Below are 17,650 nucleotides of genomic sequence, written 5' to 3'. Positions count from 1 at the left end.
GATAGAGGAAGTGGCTGGTAATGTTGAATACTGCTGAGAGGATGAGGTAGACAAGAGTGACCACTGAATCTGCAAAATAAGCATCATTAATGCCCTTTGAAACAAGCAGTTCTAGTGGAGTGATGAGGATAGAGACATGATTGAAGTGGGTTGAAGAGAGAATGGGAGGTATTAAATATAGTATCCTAGACTTGTTCAAGGAGTTTTGCTATACAGGGAAGCGGAGAAACGGGGCAGTATCTGGAGGTAGGAATTTCGGAGATATTAAGAAATGTATAGAGGCCGGGTGCAGTGGCTTACGCCTGTAATCCCAGCACTTTGGGAGGCCGAGGCTGGTGGATCATGAGGTCAAGAGATCGAGACCATCCTGGCCAACATGGTTAAACCCTGTCTCTACTAAAAATACAAAAAAATTAGCTGGGCGTGGTGGCGCGCACCTGTAATCCCAGCTACTCAGGAGGCTGAGGCAGGAGAATCGCTTGAACCTGGGAGGTGGAGGTTGCAGTGAGCCGAGATCTCGCCACGGCACTCCAGCCTGGCGACAGAGCGAGACTCCATCCGCCCCCCACCAAAAAAAAAAAATGTGTAGAAAGACATTTCATATGTCTTGTGTTTTATCCATCATCACCAGTTGTCTTTTGTCTTTGTTTATAATGTATTTTGCCATTAAAGAGGTTGAACTAGGTTGGGCGTGGTGGCTCATGCCTGTAATCCCAGCATTTTGGGAGGCCGAGGTGGGAGGATCACTTGAGGTCACGAGTTTGAGACCAGCCTGCCCAACATGACGAAACCCCATCTGTACTAAAAATACAAAAATTAGCCGGGCATGGTGATGGACACCTGTAATCCCAGCAACATGGGAGGCTGAGGCAGGAGAATCACTTGAACCCAGGAGGTGAAGGTTGCAGTGAGCCAAGATTGTGCCATTGCACTCCAGCCTGGGTGACACAGCGAGACGCCATCTCAAAAAAAAAAAAGAGAGAGATTGAATTTCTTTTTTTTTTTTTTAATGTAGTCAACTTTATTCTCCTTAAACCACAAAATAGAGTCTTTGGTTGTACAAACATCACTAGTTACAGTCTCGCCCAGGTCTCTGCTGTGGTGGGGCAGTTAGTCAGAGGCCAGAACTCCTGCAGGGTCTCTTTAAAATGCTAACACTCAGGTTAAAAGACTCGGGGCAAGGGTGGTGCTGGAGCTGGCAGAGCCCCCACCTCAAGTCTGGGGGACCTGCCTGCTCCTCTAGGAGGGCACAGGGCCCAGGCCACAGCGCCCAGGCCTTACGAGGCGGCAGCTGCTACACAGCGCCACATCTTCAGGGCCCACAGCCCCGGGAGATTGAACTTTTTATCACTTTCTTTTATGATTTCCGGATTTCCTGTCTTGCCTAAAGACCTTCCCCATTTGGAGATTAAACAAATATTTTTATTTCCTTCTAATATTTGTCTTTTTAAAATTTTTATTTTATTTTTGTATAGGATGTGAGGGAAAAAACTTTTTACTTTGATTTCTTCCAGGTGTGTAAGTCAACTGTGCCAATGCCAATATATTTTATTAAATAATCAATTCATTTACCACTGAACTGAAATGCTTTTTTTTTGAGACAAGATCTTGCTCTATCACCCCGGCTGAAGTACAGTGATGCGATTTTGGCTCGCTGCAACCTCCACTTCCTGGGCTCAAGCGAGCCTCCCGCCTCAGCTTCCGGAGTAGTTGGGACTACAGGTACGCAACATCATGACTGGCTAATTTTTTTTTTTTCTTTTTTTTTTTTTTTGAGATGGACTCTCACCGTGTCGCCCAGGCTGGAGTACAGTGGTGCGATTTTGGCTCACTGCAAGCTCCACCTCCCGGGTTCACGCCAGTCTCCTGCCTCAGCCTCCCAAGTAGCTGGGACTACAGGCGCCCGCCACCACGCCCGGCTAATTCTTTTTGTATTTTTTAGTAGAGACGGGGTTTCACCGTGTTAGCTAGGATGGTCTCAATCTCCTGACCTTGTGATCCGCCCGCCTTGGCCTCCCAAAGTGCTGGGATTACAGGGGTAAGCCACCGCGCCCAGCCACGACTGGCTAATTTTTGTATTTTTTGTAGAGATGGCAGTTTCACCATGTTGCCCAGGCTGGTCTTGAACTCCTGGACTCAAGCAATCCGCCTGCCTTGGCCTCCCAAAGTGCTGGCATTACAGGCGAGAGCCAATGTGCCCAGCTGACAAAGGTTTTTAAAGGCAAAATGAGGAGGCTCACATAATTGTTTTGAAATATTAATAATTATCCTTTGCTACAATAATCAATAAAGACAATGCCAGTTGGAGGTTTGACAGTTGTTGGGCAGATGTCCTTGTAGATGTAATTTTTGTGTAAGGTCGTGAACAGCATTTGTGCAAGGTTGCAGTTTTTGCATTTTTTTTGTTTGTTTAATTTCAACTTTTATTTTAGATTCAGGGGGTACATGAACAGGTTTGTTACATTGGTATACTGTGTGATGCTGAGGTTTGGGGTACAAATTATGCCGTCACTAGGTAGTGAGCATAGCACCCAATGAGTACTTTTTCAGCCCGTCCCTCCTCTTTCTTTCCCCTCAAATAGGCCCCAGTGTCTATTGTTCCTATTGTTATGTCCATATATACCCGATGCTTAGCTCTCACTTATAAGTGAGAACATGCAAAGATAAAGAAAAAATTTGGCTGCAATATAGTAGGCAAAATTCATTTGCAAGGAGATCAGAAAGCCATTTGATTATAGCCTAATCCAAATAGATTTATCATTTAATTTAATAATTTAACGAGGGGGAAGGGAATATTTCAAAAACGTTTAATGTTTATTTCTCATAGAATTAAAAAAAAAATTTATTTATGGCCAGGCGCGGTGGCTCACGCCTGTAATCCCAGCACTTTGGGAGGCCAAGGCAGATGGATTACCTGAGGCTAGGGGTTTGAGACTAGCCTGGCCAACATAGTGAAACCCCGTCTCTACTAAAAATACAAAAATTAGCTAGGCATAGTGGGCGCCTGTAATGCCAGATACTCGGGGGGCTAAGGCAGGAGAATTGCTTGAACCCGGGAGGCAGAGGTTGCAGTGAGCTGAGATCACGTCATCACACTTCAGCCTGGGCAATAAGACCAAAACTCAGTCTCAAAAAAAAAAAAAATTATTTCCATAGGTTTTTGGGGTACAGGTGGTGTTTGGTTACATGAGTAAGTTCTTTAGTGGTGATTTGTGAGATTTTGGTGCACCCATCACCTTAGCAGTATACACTGAACCTAATTTGTAGTTTTTTTATCCCTCACCACCCCCACCCACCCTTTCCCCTGAGTCCCCATTTTGCATTCTTTTGTCATAGCTTTTGTTATCAAGTATTTATGCATGAGAACCTGTTTCTTCATAGCCCTCCCTGGCTCTGTTTGTCAGGGTTTTCTTTTGTTTTGTTTTTGTTTTTTTGTTTGTTTTTGGGTTTTTTTTTTTTTTTTGAGACGGAGTCTCGCTCTGTTGCCCAGGCTAGAGTGCAGTGGCATGACCTCAGCTTACTGCAGCCTCCGCCTCCTAGGTTCAAGCGATTCCCCTGCTTCAGCCCCCTGAGTAGCTGGGATTACAGGTGAGCACCACTATGTCTGGCTAATGTTTTATATTTTTAGTAGAATGGAGTTTCACCATGTTGGCCAGGCTGGTCTTGAACTCATGACCTCAAGTGATCCACCCACCTCAGCTCCCAAAGTGCTGGGATTACAGGCGTGAGCCACTGTGCTTGGCCCTGTTTTTCTTTTTTAACACGAGTGTCTCCATCTTGATTCTGACAACTTTCACATATTGTTACTTAATAAATCTTATAATTTTTTTCATACAGGTTATGTACCTTTCTTGTTAATTTTTGTTTCTGTTCTTTTTACTGTCATCAGTGGGCTTCCCTATTATTTTCATTTCTAGCTAGATTTCTAGTTATAGACTGAAATTAATTTATTTTATAATCACACTACCAGATTGACTTCTTAGTTCAATACATGTCTAGTTGCATCTTATGGATTTCCTAGAAACACAATTATATTATCTGCAAATAAAGATAAGTTTCTCATCTATGTATACAGATTGTTCCTTGTTTTTGGTTTATTACACTAGCTAAATTCTTCAAATATAATACTGAATATTATTAGCGATAATGTATGTACTGTCTTTTTTGTTTTAATGACAATGGCTGCAATATTTCATATTTCATATGCTTTTTAAATGATTTTTGAAAAATAGTGTCCATTATGGTTATTTCTATTACTATTTTACTTAGAATGTTTTGTAGGAATAGCTACTAAAAAACAATTGCTTTTTTTTTTACATCTCCTCTTGATAGAATTACATTTTTTCCCTGATGATATAACACATCCTGGTAGTAAATTTCCTGATACTGAACTATTCTTTCATTCCCAGAGTAAATTCTTCATGGTCATAATTTATTATTTTATTAACTCATTGTGGAATTCTCTTTTGCAAATATTTTATTTAGACTTTTTGTATGCGTATTCATAAATTGGGTTATAATCTTTTTTTTTTATGGTTAACACTGAAAAAGGCTTTAAATTATTCTCAAAGTGCTCACATGCCTGGGCAAAATTATTGCTATTATTAACAATGCACTGAGGATTGTGAACGATTTATTTCAAAGTAATAATTAGATGGGATTCAAAGTTCCCCATATAACAATGTCATTTCCCTTTATCTGAATCATTATTCTAGACTTTATTTAATGCTTTACTGCAGAGGAAAGAAAGGGGGGATGTGGCTTACTTTGTTGGGGATTGTGGAAAATGGGCACAGTCCTGGAAAAACCCACATTAAGTGTGCAATGCTTGTGAAAATGCCTAATGCAAAGATTGCAAAATGTTGTCCCAGGGTACCAGGATTCTTGATGGAATAAGAAATATTAAAATAATTGAATAAACTGAGCTAGCAAAATGCAGGTGACTGATAAATTTTAGAACAAAAGTGTAATTAAATGAGAAGCTTTTAGCTATACTCTATCTCATAAGTAGCATAATATTTCATTTGACTCTCTCTCTCTCTCCTTTTTTTTTTTTTTTATGAGACATAGTCTCGCTGTGTTGCCCAGGCTGGAGTGCAGCGGCATGATCTCGGCTCACTGCAACCTCCGCCTCCCCGGTTCAAGCAATTCTCGTGCCCCAGCTGCCCAAGTAGCCAGGGTTAGAAGGCGTTCACCACCATGCTGGGCTAATTTTTGTATTTTTAGTGGAGACAGTGTTTAGCCATGTTGGTCAGGCTGGCCTCAACCTCCTGGCCTGAAGTGATCTGCCCACCTCGGCCTCCCAAAGTGCTGGCATTACAGGCATGAGCCACCACATCCAACCTCATTTGACTCTCCTGACAGTCTGGGAAGTTTAAGCAGGGAACCCAGCTGCAACTATCTAATGAATAATGGACAGTTTAGCATCTTAACTAATAAGGAATCTTGGGCTTAAGATATTCCCAACTTTATTACTGGGTTGTGACTAAGTTTCCTCTCCCACTTCCCCCCAACAAAAGGCTATATATACTCTATTAGCTTTTATATTTAAATGAAGGCAGATTGATTTTTTTTAAAGACATTGAAGACACCCCTCAAACAAATAGAAGCACTCTGGGTTTTGGTAAAGCTGGTGTTAATCATATCTTTAGCTTCTTAACAAGGGGAATAAATTACTTGTGGGCACTTTGGGTTTTTTTGTGCCATCAGTAATCCCCAGGGGAAAATGATACGTATATGTTTTTCCACAATCAGTTCAGGATACGAGGATATTAATGGTATACCTAAATCAACATACCAACAAACTAGCTAATGAGGTATTAATAGTATACCTATTAATAGGTAAACAGAAGTAAAATCATGTACCAACAAAACAAAGCAGTGATTGTTTAGAGAGGTGAATGGGATTTGTGCTAATTTGTAAAGTGTACTACCTTAGGCAAGCACTAGAAACAAATATTGAACACCTTAATATTTAGTTGTATATCAACTTACAGTTTACAAAGTTTTCCATACACAGGATCTCATTTGATTATTATAAAATCCCTAGGAATTAAGCAGGGCAGATATCATTATCTCAGTTGTTTACAAGTACATAAACAAGCTTACCAAAGTCAGGTAACTGTCCTGGGGATCACACAGCTAGAGAGTGGCTGGGATGTTTTAAAATTCAGATCTTGGTGAAGACAGATTCTGCGTTTTAACTCATGTAAAAGCAGAGACTGACAGAGTTTACAACGTAGTATAATCTCACTGATTATTTGCTGAAGGTATGAATGTGTCTTGTGAGGCTATTTCAGAGTTCTTTCTAGTATACTATATAAGCCCACCCCAAAAAAACAAACTAAACAACTGAAGCCAAGTATGGAAGGTTGGGGATGGGATAAGGGGCAGGAATTATTCCCAGGAGGACTAGGAAATTCTAGACAAGGCAGCAGCTTCTGGAAATGTCAGTGTTTATTAAACATTTAAGGACATTTGGAGGTTTGAGAAGAAATATACAGAATGTAGAAAAATCCTAAGAATCCCCTGTGGCTGCAGTGCAGCCTCTTCCTCCCCCCCCCCGCCCCCCCATTTCCCATTTGTTTTTCCTGCTTTTTGTTTGGTTGTTTAAAAACCATTTCTTAAGGCTCATTTGCCCCCTCCCCCACTCCCTGACCTATGAGGATCCATTCTCTCTCTCTCTCTCTGTCTCTCTCCTCAAGACCTGGAGTCCCAGAACAGTGCTCCAAAGTGGTCAGGGGGAACCAATGCTATAACGAAGTGTGAGGATCAGGGGCCCCTCTGTTTGGGCTGGCTCTTCATTAAGGACTTAAGGGGGGCGTGAATTGCAAAAGCCACATGACGTCATTGGTCCTCAGTCACGGGTGTAAGGGCAGAGGATGAGCACAGGTAAACAAACAAAGAATGGATTAAAAAATAAAAAATAATAACCTAAATAAACCCTGAAGGAGAGTCTGATCTGGGTGCTCTGGGTATTAGCTGGGGGGACAGAGTATGGAGCTGGGCCACCTGGTAGAGGGGAGGGAGGGACGGGAGAGGAAACAGCCAGGGGGACAGGCTGGGGGATGCAGGAGATGGGAATGCCAGGTGGCCTGGACTTGAGGCAGAGGGTATCAAAGTCCCTTTCTTCTCAGTGCTCAGGTGGACAGGCACCAAACACACAGCCCCCGGGGCAGGTGAGGGGTAGGATTAGCTCCTGGGCTCCCAGAAAGACAGGGGTGAAGGTGGGGGAGAATACAATTGCCTGGGGAATGAATTCTGGAATGAAACTTACATCTCAAAGGGAGGTGAGGGCAGGGCAGGGCGGGGGAGCAAAGAGGGAAAGCACCTAGACGGGGGTAAGAGGAGCCTAGGTCCCCCTGCTCTGGCAGGGCCTGGGGTGGGGGGGTGGCGATCACTTGTCCGAGTTCAGGCCCATCATGTTCTTGAGGGCGTTTTTGAGGCTGGTTCTGCTGGGGGACTTGACAGCAGGCCGGAGCTCCGAGCTCTGCTCATCCTTTCGTAGCTCCATCTCGATGACCATCACCTTTGGGCCTTTGGCGGACTCCACCCCTAACCCCCGATCCCCCGCCCGGCCCGCTAACCGCTATTTCTTATCCTTGCGAGACTCCCCCAGCCCCTTGGCCTTCTTCTCACTGACAGCTTTGGTGCTTCTGCTGTGGTCCAGCATTGCATACAGCACTGGCGTCTAGGGGAGGGGCGCACACATCAGTCACCGAGCGACTGGGGCTTGACTGTTCCCATCCCACCCCTCACTGCTGCCCGGCGGCTCCCAGGGTTCTCCTTCCCATCTTATCCAGGCCCCAAGTCCCGCTAACCTGCCGCCCGCGCTTCGACGCGTCCTTTCCTGGCTTGTGCAATTTCCCCTTCTCCATGGCACTGCAAGAAGAGAGACTGCTGTACGTTTGGCCTCGCCGGAACCCCTTGCACCGCGGACACAGCTTCCTCTTCCCCTTGGCCCTCCCACCCACTGGAGTAGTCTCCGCCCAGATGGGGGATAGTGGGGGGAGGGGGAGGGGAGCTAGGCTCCGCCCCTTACCTGAGCCTCCTCTGCAGGGCCGCCTGCCTGCGTAGCCAGCAGTACCGAACCACGTAGAAAAGCAGCAGCAGCAACAGCACCACCCCGAGGACACCCCCGATCACAGCTCCCAGCACCACCCCGTACCTAGTTGGCACTAGGAGGGGTGGGAAAAGAAGTGGGAGAATGAGCAGGGCCCTGTATCTGTGGTTCCTAGTCCGCGTGTATGCCCTGCATTGAGGATGTAGGACTCCCAGCCAAAACTGCCTTCTGCCCACGCTCCCAGAGCTTGAATAAAGGTCCTTAGGCCGGGCTTTTTGCCTCTTCCCCCAACCTGTCAGTCCTCCCTGATCCCCTCCCAAACTGCTTCCCATACCCTTGTCCCCATCCCTTCTCACACCTTTTTCAAAGACATACAGCGTGACCTGAGAGGTCTTGCCCACTATGTCTGGAGGGTTTTTGACGTCACAAGTGAACGTGCCATTGTCACTGTAGTCTAGGTTGTGTATGACAATGGAGCCATCCTTCCAGCGAGGGTCCCCTACCCACTGGATGCGCTCTTTGAAGGTCCCCACCTCGTCAATGTAGGGTTGTCCCTTGGCATAGTGGAAGATCTATGAGGAATGAGGGGAAGCATGTGAGAGGACCCTAATGAGAACACAGCTGTCAAAGCTTAGCTCCATAATTTGTTACAGAAAGAAAAAAGCAAAAAAAAAAAAAAAAAAAAAAAAAAAGCTTCACTCCAGCCTCAGGGTAAGGGATCTTGGGCTGGAAAGGGTAGTGCTGGAGAAGGGAGGACAATGTAGTCAGGGTGACAAAGACTGTCATTTACCTTGCCAAAGTTGGGGTTATGGCTCAAAAAGGATTTCCCCCTCCTTAGCCCAAGTTATCTTTTTTGTTGTTCTTTGAAGCACTTTCTGTTATCCAACCCCAGGATTCCCCCAGGCACTCACCGAAATGGCATCTCTGCCCCCTTCGGGCTGGTAGCGCCAGGTGAAGGAGATGTCATCTGAGACCCACTCACTGGACCAGAAGGAGCAGTGCAGGGTCACCCGGGAGCCCACAGCACCATGGACCTCCCTGTCGGTGTAAACCACGATGGCCTGGGCCGGGGACAGCACTGCAAGCACAAAGTGGGGAATCAGATGCACCTATGGGCTCAGTAAGGGATACAGAGGAAGTGAGATCAGTAGGAAATCAAGTGCTGAGTCACAGGTCAGAGGCCAATTTGGAAAAGAAACAACAAATTCTGAGCCCCAAGTCTCTGGGGACTAACTGAACAGATGAGCATAAATGCTGTGTCTGTCAAGCTCTTCAGCATGTCTGTAGAGAAGATGAAATCAGCAGTAACAGAATTCTCTTGAGGACTTCCAGAGATTGGGTTCTGTCTTTAAGTCTCACTTCCTCTTTGGGTCAGTATCTAACTTTTAAGCTATCCTTTAGATGCAGTGTTCTAAATTTTTAAAATTTATTATAAATTATACAGGTAATACATATTGTACTCTTCTTATAAACTATTCAAGCAATAGAAATAAAACAAAAGTCTCCTTTGACACTTAGCCCAACAAATTCCTTTCCTGTATTCCCTTCCAAGATGTAACAAGTTATCCATTTAATATGAATCAAACTCAGTATAAACTCAATAAACTCAAGATATACACATACTTACAACAAATAGTTTTGTGGAGTTTTTTTTCCACATACATATTGCATTGTATTCTAGTGTTTTTTTGCTTAAGAACTTACGTATCTGGAAGAGCTTTCCCTGTTGATTCATAGATATCAATCTTATTTTAACAGCTGCATTGGATTTCACAATACAGCAAACTCAAATTTCTTGCAGAAAAAAATGGAGATAACTAGAAAATATAAGTCTTCTTCCCTGGCACAACTGTCCTCATTGCTGAATCCCTGGTTGCCATACAGCTTGCTCTTGACTGGAGAGTCAGGAAGGGAAGGGCCTCATACCCCTCTCAGCTGGGTGCAGAGCAAGACCCCAAGCCTACAGCTCAGATGACCCTACATGTGAGCCCTCTATGGTTCAACTGTCCTCACCTTCCTCTTGGCCATTGTGGCCCAGTGCCATCCCCAAGACTTACCCACACAAGGAAGGTCATTCCAGAGAGACTATGTGTGTGGGCTGGCCCCAGGGAGGGGCAACTGTAGACCTTTTTGTTCTACAGGAGGGGGAGGTGGCAACCAAACAAAGTTCCATTGTCTGACCAACGCTGGGGGGCTCATGCCACCCCTACTCCCACCCCAACTGTCCTGAATCTCTCACCTCAGCATGCAATACCATGTACTTACCTTCTGGAACTTCCACCTTAGAACCTTCTTGGGAATCCCCCTCGTGTAACAAGGGAGATAATTCACTGGCTCTAACTTCTATTCCTCCTGTTACAATATCAACCATTGCCCTTCTCAGCTGTGCTCAATGGTTCTATGAGTGGAACAAGTGTTGAGACAGAACCCTCCCTCTTCCTTATACATCAAGATTCCTTCCCCCTATTTCCCTCACTATGCCCTTCTCCAACTCTCTATCTTTAACATTTTCTCAGGGTACCCCCAAATAGCCCAGTACAACCCAGAAGAGTCTAGGGCTCAAGCAGCTGACAGCAGAGAACCCTGGGCATTCTGGCCAGCCCCCTTTCCCTTGATGTCCTCCCCACCACCCCCACTTGCCTATGGCTCACTCATTGCACTAGGATTCAGGGCAGTTCAGAGAAGGGAAGGGGCCATTCCAATAATCCTGCTTTGACCTCTTACTCACCCAACATCTGCCAGGGGGCAAGGAAAGGGCTGGTCAGCTTGTGAAGGAAGACAGCTTTAGAGGGATAAGATCCTAGAATCTCATAGAACCTCACTCCATTCACCCACACAACAGGTGAGGAGCCATAGAGAGACAAAAAATCTGAGGAGCTGAGACCACAAACCTGGGCTCCTTACTTAGATCGCACTCTCTTTTTCCTTCTGGGAAACTAAGGTTAAGGCACCTCCTGCACTGCTAGGGGACGAGTGGGAACCAAACCCAGGTGTTTGAGCCTATTTCTTTATGTAATCTAACACTGCTTCCCACCAGGCTGTTAGCATGGCTCTGGGGGCATGCTACTATTTCCAACCTGGGTCCAGCCATGCCCACCACTCAGGGAAGCTTGCTACACTCTCTTTTACCCTTTCTTTTAAAATAAAACCTCTACTTCCTCCCTGTACGTGCATATTTTTTTCTTTTCATATATATATATATATATATATATTTTTTTTTTTTTTTTAATTTTACAGATGGAGTCTGGTTATGTTGTCCAGGCTGGTCTCCAACTCCTGGGGCTCAAATAATTATCCCACCTTGGCCTCCCAAAGTGCTGGGATTACAGGCATGAGCCACCATGCCCAGCCGCATATTTTTTCTTTCTGAATATAATGTCACCTTCCTGCTCCTGCTTGTTCTTTCTTTGGTTGCAGTGGGGAGTGCAGCAAAGGCTGTGGGGATTGCTGAGAGACACCTGAGTCCCAAGACTCCCAGAGTAGGGTGGCTCCACTTACCCAAAGAAGAGAAGAGCAGCACAGCCAAGACAGGGCTGGGGCTGGATGAGGGAGCCCCAGGAGCCATAGCTGGGGCAGGGGCAGGGGCCCGGAGCATCTGTGGGGTTGAGAAAGTGGGGGACCAGGAACTGAACGGGGGGTTCCTGGAACGTGCTTAAAATCCCCTAGGGCCCCAGCATGAGGGGGCTGTCCTCAGCCAGTAACCAATTGCAGCCTGGCATGTGCAGTTGAGAGGTGGTGGGGAGGGGGGCAGAGTGCAGGGAGCAGAAGGGGCATTGTATAGTCTGGGTGGAGGGGTGGGGGGACACATACCACCCCATACACAGAGGGCTTTGTGTCCACTGGCCTCCCCCTGCCCCAGGCTGGAATGTTGTGGGGGGTGGTGAGGGAGAGGGACAAAAACAGGGACACTGACACACTTCTCTGAGGGATAGATACGGAACCTCAATGTAAAGGCCATAAAAAGGGATTCCTCTTCAGCCTCCTTGCCTGAGAGAGGCTGCCTCACAGCCCTAGGAACTAGAGGGAGGTTTCCCCCAGAGAACTCTGAAAATAGGATATCCCTTGTTATCTCCACTAATGTGGCCTGCATTACAGACTTCTTGAGATGACCAAGTCCTATGGGAGTTTTTTTCCCCGCACCTCCCTTCATCCTGTGCGATTCTTCCCAGACAGAAGTTTTTCTCCACTGGACTATTTCCAGGCAAGAAGCCCCTGACCTTTCCGTTTGTCAAGAAGTCCTTCAATGCTTCATGCTGCTGTTTAAGTCCATTTCAATTTATTTCAAGGCTACAAAATTGTATTAAGTGCCAGCAATATGTAAAGTATGAGAATGCAGGTAATAGAGAGAGGAATAAAAATGAAGTCCTTCCCGCAAGGAGTTGAAAATTTGGTTTGGGGAGGTGGAGATGGGAGGATCAGAGGACAAACCCATCAACAATCAAGTATAATAAGCCATGATACTTCCTTTAGTAACGAACAAAACGCTGGGAGTACAAAAGAGGGGCACACACAGCTGCAACATCAGGAAGACTGAGTAAGTTATATGAGAGATTAAAGACAAAATAAACTTTAATAAATGAAGTTTATGTCAGGCATAGTGGCTGACACCTGTAATCTCAGCACTTTGGTAGGCTTATGCAGGAGGATTGCTTGAGTTTAGGAGTTTGAGACCTGTCTGGGCAACATAGCAAGACCTCGCCTCTACCAAAATTTTTTAAAAAATCAGCTGGGCATGTTGTCACATGCTTGTAGTCCCAGCTACTTGGGAGGCTGAGGCAGGAAGATCGCTTGAACCTGGGAAATCAAGGCTGCAGCGAGCTATGATTGTGCCACTGCTTTCCACCCTGGGCTACAGAATGAAACTCTGTCTCAAAAATAAATAAATAAATAAATAATCAAACAAATAAATAGTTCAGAGGGAAGAATAGTTGTGTCTAGGAGGCAATGTTAGATATGAATCAGCCTTGAAGGATGACTGTCATTTTGGAAAGGGAGATAGGGAGGGTTACCAGAAGATAGAACAGCAAAAGCAAGGACAAAGAGGTGAGACAGAGAGAGAGAGAATGTGTGTGTGTGTGTGTGTGTGTGTGTGTGTGTGTGTGTGTGTGTGTATGAGATGTAGGTTTCTGAAGTGTTGGATATATTCAGGGCCGATCTTGTGCCATCCACTTTGACTTGATTTGGGGAAACTTGAAGTGGCATAGTCAGAAATGAGACTGGACAGGAAAGTTGAAACCAGTTTGTGAAAGGCCTTAAATGACAGGTGAAAGAAGGTGAATTCAATTTGGTACATCATGAGAACCTGAAGGTGTTGGGGTGGAGTTAGCAATGGGGATGTCTACATAACCAGAGCTGAGGTTTTTTTGTTTGTTGAGGCAGTCTCGCTCTGTTGCCCAGGCTGGAATGCAGTGGCATGATCATGGCTCACTGCAGCCTTGACCTCTGAGGCTCAAGCAATTGTCCTACCTCAGCTTTCCAAGTAGCTGGGAACTACAGGCGCATGCCAGCATGCTGGGCTAGTTTAAAAAAAATTTTTTTTTTTTCAGAGATAAGGTCTTGCTCTGTGGCCCAGGCTGTAGTGCAGTGGTGCAATGATAGCTCACTGCAGCCTCAACCTCCCATGCTCAAGCAATCCTCCCACTTCAGCCTCCAGATTAGCTGAGCCACAGGCAGCCACCACCATACCCAGCTAATTTTTCAATTTTTTGTAGAGATGAGGATCTCACTATGTTGCTCAGGTTGGTCTTGAACTCCTATACTCAAGTGATCCTTCTGCCTTGGCTTCCCTAAGTACTGGGATTACAGGTGTGAGTCACCGTGCCTTACCTCTAGAAGTTAATTTAAGTGGGGTGGTCATTGTTATTCCTGCTATGAGACCACTGCAGGCTCACCCAGGTGAAGGACAGTGTCCTGGTACCTTCCTGGCATCTCATTAGACCACAGCCCTGGTGGGTTTGGTCATTAGTATTAGATTTGGGTTGTGGAATTCTATTATGGGATTGCTTATGAAGTCCATAGGCAAAACCATCATCATTGACAAATGTTTACAGGATGTTGTAGTCAACATTTCTATAAAACAGCAATTCAAAGTACAAAAAAAAAAAAAAACCCCAAAACTCTCCCCTCCAAAATTTCCACCTAACTCCACCTCCCAACTGTAAGCAATCATTTCCTCTTTATCTAACCACCCCTTTTATCTACACCCTCTTCAATGGGTTGTTGCTACTTTCTTTGTTGCATGTCTTTATTGATCCTGCTAAGGCTATAACCTTCTTGGGGACAGTACAAACATCTGTATCTTTGAATCCCCTACAGAACTTTTCACCGACTGACAAAAAGTCCATAACTACATGCTAAATGAAATTATTAATATTTAAAGAGCTGAGTGGGCTGGGAGTGGTAGCTCGCACCTATAATCCCAGCACTTTGGGAGGCCGAGGCCGGTGGATCACTTGAGATCAGGAGTTCTAGACCAGCCTAGCCAACATGGTGAAATTCCATCTCTACTAAAAATACAGAAAATTAGCCGGGCATGGTGGTGCACGCCTGTAACCCCAGCTACTCGGGGGGAGGCTGAGGCAGGAGAATCGCTTGAACCTGGGAGGCAGAGGCTGCAGTGAGCTGAGATAGCGCCACTGCACTCCAACCTGGGCGACAGAGTGAGACTACGTCTCAAAATAAAAGAAAAAGAAAAAGAAAAACCAAAAAAGATCTGAGTGAAAAAGGCATTCCTTGGGTTTGTTAACGTGAAGCTCCAGAGAGCCAAGTCAATGACTGGAATTTCGATAGCACAAAACTGTATTTAAATATAATAACTAACGAATAAGTTGTTCATTAAATAAAACTTGTTGTTTGAGGTACCCATCATTGAATATGGGGGGGTAGAGTCTTGAAGATCAGCTGTTAGGGGTGTTGCAGAGGAGATCCCTGCATAGATATTTGATTGGATTAGAGAGCCTCTTTCAATCCTAAAGTGTACGAATGTGCTTTGTCAAGCATTATAGAAATGCAAAGTAGTATTATTCATCTGATGCAGAAATAAGTGAATTTGTGCTATTTAAATCCTGAAGTGCAGGGATGCTAAATATACATAAGATCTGAATATTAATATAATTGAGTATTTTTTTTTTGTAGAAATAGGAGTTGCTCTAGCCTGTCCCTTTTACTCCTCTCCACCCTACTCCCCACAAGTCAAGAACTTTTGTGCTCTGTTCCCTTCCTTTATCATTTGCTCTTCTTCTTTCTTCAGTCTTGAGTGCTCGGCAGTTGATTCCTGTGCTTGGGTTCCCTAAAACTGTATATATATATACATATATAAATCAAAGCGTGTTCTTCCCCTCACTCCGGGTTCTTCTAGCTGTGGGTGTCACCCACACAGCGCTGAAACAACGAACAAGGGAGCATTGTCCTCGGCTAGTGGGCGCCTGGTCCATGTGGCAGCTCAAACCCAGGAATTGTGGGGTCTAATCGAGGTGGTTAGATGAGGCTCCTCGTTTTCGGGAATGGTGGTCCGCAAGGTCTTCTCGAGGCCCCTCTACACACTCCCCAACTTAGGTCACAATTTATGTATCTGTCTGGTTAAAGCTTCGTAATAGAAAGGGAGGGAACCCAAAGTATCTTTTCTCTTCGGGGTCTCAACCGGCCAACCACGACGTTTTTAGGCCGACCTGGGAGGCAGGGGGAACGCAACAGACTGCGAAGTCCTTAAGGAAGAATCTAAACAAGTCCGCCGTTTGCTGTTTGGGAGTGCGATACAAAATGAATATGTACGCAGGTGGAACGTAGACTGCAGATTTTGAGCCAGCGGCGTTTCTGCCGAAATCCTGGCAAATTCCGGTAGAAGTCGGCTGCAGGAGGCGGAGGAGGAGACTAAAAAACCAGAAAACAACCAGCAAACCAGCTGGGCAGAGCTGAGCGGAGAAGCTCCAGAGCCTTTTAAAGAGACTCTCGTCACATGACACCCCCAACCCCGACCCCCAGCCGGCGCGCCTCCGCCCTCGGGTGGCGGGGCCGCCTGGCGTCACTTCCGTCCAGACCGGAACCCAGGATGGCTGCGCTGTTGCTGAGGTGACTTTAGTGTGGGACTGGGAGTTGGTGTCCGCGGCCCTCCGGAGATCTGAACTGGCCCCTCACGTTTTGCTGATAACTGTTTATCCTGTGCCTGGGCAGGGAAAGGACCCATGGGTGTGGAGGCCAAGCGCTCGGGGATCCTAGAGACCCCTTTTCCCGTCCCCCCCAGCCGCTCCGGTGCGCTCCGTAGGGCTTCGGGGTCACTGACTTCGTATCGAGGGGCCCTCGGCTCTCGCCCCTTCTGTTTTCCCCACCTCCTCTAGTACTTCTAACGCAAATTGCTCTCAGGCCTGCACCCAGAGCCGAGCTCTGAGAAAACAACTTCAAGGTCAGCCACCCATGGGTCCTACGATTTCGAGAGCGTATTTAGACATTTAGCTTCGGAGAGAGAGATCTTGGTGTATTTTGCCTTTGCTTCGAATGCCTTCAGACACTAGCTGCTCCCACCGTGAGTGGGCGCTGTCTGGGTTCCCAGCGGGCTGCTGGCAAAGGGTGCAGAAGGCCTGGATCCCTACTGGGGTGGCGATTAGCATTAGCACCCAGGGCGGACCTCTGCTGCCCCAGAGCAACCCGGGGAATTCATTTTTAGTTAATCATTTTACTTGGGAGGGAGAGTGAGTGTCCCAGTTTTTCTCTAAAATGTGAATTAGTTGTCCAGAGAAATACCCTAGATTTTCTTTCATTCTGAACTTTCCGCTATCTAGGTCTCATTCTCTGCTCAGCCTCTCTAGTCACAGCGACTAGCGCCTTTAGACACGCCTGGTACAAATCCCAGCATAGTTTTGTGCCAGCCTTATTTTTGGAAATTGTTTGTTATGGAAAATTAGCTTCAATGCTGTTGAGATTTCAATCCCTGATTTCCCCAAATGTGTTCTCATTTCTCTTTCCACTTCAGTCACCCAGTTTAAAAATAGAGGGACTTTGTTTAGTTTTTCTGTGACAAAATGATTCCTCTTGGAGTTGAAATCAGGGTTATCTTAATCCGTCATTTTCTCCCTGTTTTTCATCTCCATATGTATCTTCTGTCTAAGGTATGCCAAGGCTTGTCTTGCCAGTGCTGTCTTCTTTATTCCAGATGGTTTGACCATAATTGAATGCTTTTGAATTCTCTGATATATTTTGGTATCGATGTTAGGGGCTTTTGGTAAAATTAACATTTAGTTTGAAGTGATCATATTGGTTCCAAACAGTTCGTTTTAGGAGTTTTGGAATTAGTGTTTAGAAGCTGAGGATCATTATAGTCATTAAGTGTATCCATACAGTATCATTTTTAGTTGTGCAGCGCTGTCCACTGAAGGGATGGGTCGCCCTTCCACACCTGTGGGTGTTTCTCGTTAGGTGGAACGAGAGACTTGGAAAAGAAAGAGACACAGACAAAGTATAGAGAAAGAAAAACGGGGGCCCAGGGAACCGGCGTTCAGCATACAGAGGATCCCCGCCGGCCTCTGAGTTCCCTTAGTATTTATTGATCATTATTGGGTGTTTCTCGGAGAGGGGGATGTGGCAGGGTCATAGGAT

The 17,650-nt window shown here is 45.7% G+C and overlaps 2 protein-coding genes across 12 annotated transcripts in view; one reads left to right on the top strand and one right to left on the bottom strand.

Moving 5' to 3' along the window:
- The window catches only part of MPZ (myelin protein zero), a 30,496-nt gene extending 18,241 nt beyond the window's left edge, over positions 1–12,255 (bottom strand). For 3 of the 8 annotated variants that reach the window (XR_010112120.1, XM_055112352.2, XM_055112359.2), the window contains exons 1-4: positions 11,561–12,255; positions 8,974–9,140; positions 8,042–8,634; positions 7,821–7,881 (exon numbers count right to left, since the gene is read on the bottom strand). Coding sequence is in view for 5 of the 8 variants with exons in the window: in XM_055112352.2 (XP_054968327.1) it covers positions 7,821–7,881; positions 8,042–8,634; positions 8,974–9,140; positions 11,561–11,657 (918 nt within the window). In the remaining 3 variants the exon portion in view is untranslated. Of the gene's footprint in view, positions 1–3,858; positions 7,691–7,820; positions 7,882–8,041; positions 8,635–8,973; positions 9,141–11,560 lie in introns of those variants that run through there. The other 5 variants (XR_004666573.3, XR_010112121.1, XM_003811824.4 and 2 more) reach the window with 4 other exon arrangements.
- Positions 12,256–13,559: 1,304 nt separating this feature from the next.
- Positions 13,560–17,650, top strand: part of SDHC (succinate dehydrogenase complex subunit C) — a 50,741-nt gene continuing 46,650 nt past the window's right edge. For 3 of the 4 annotated variants that reach the window (XM_008964205.6, XM_003811822.6, XM_008964207.5), the window contains exon 1: positions 13,611–16,129. In XM_008964205.6, coding sequence (XP_008962453.4) covers positions 16,017–16,129 — 113 coding nt within the window. In that variant the 5' untranslated portion in view covers positions 13,611–16,016. Of the gene's footprint in view, positions 16,130–17,650 lie in introns of all 4 variants that reach the window. The other variant, XM_008964209.5, reaches the window with a different exon arrangement.

Source organism: Pan paniscus, chromosome 1, assembly GCF_029289425.2.
Source record: "Pan paniscus chromosome 1, NHGRI_mPanPan1-v2.0_pri, whole genome shotgun sequence".
Classification (NCBI taxonomy): domain Eukaryota; kingdom Metazoa; phylum Chordata; class Mammalia; order Primates; family Hominidae; genus Pan; species Pan paniscus.
This window is presented reverse-complemented; position numbering and strand designations above follow the sequence as displayed.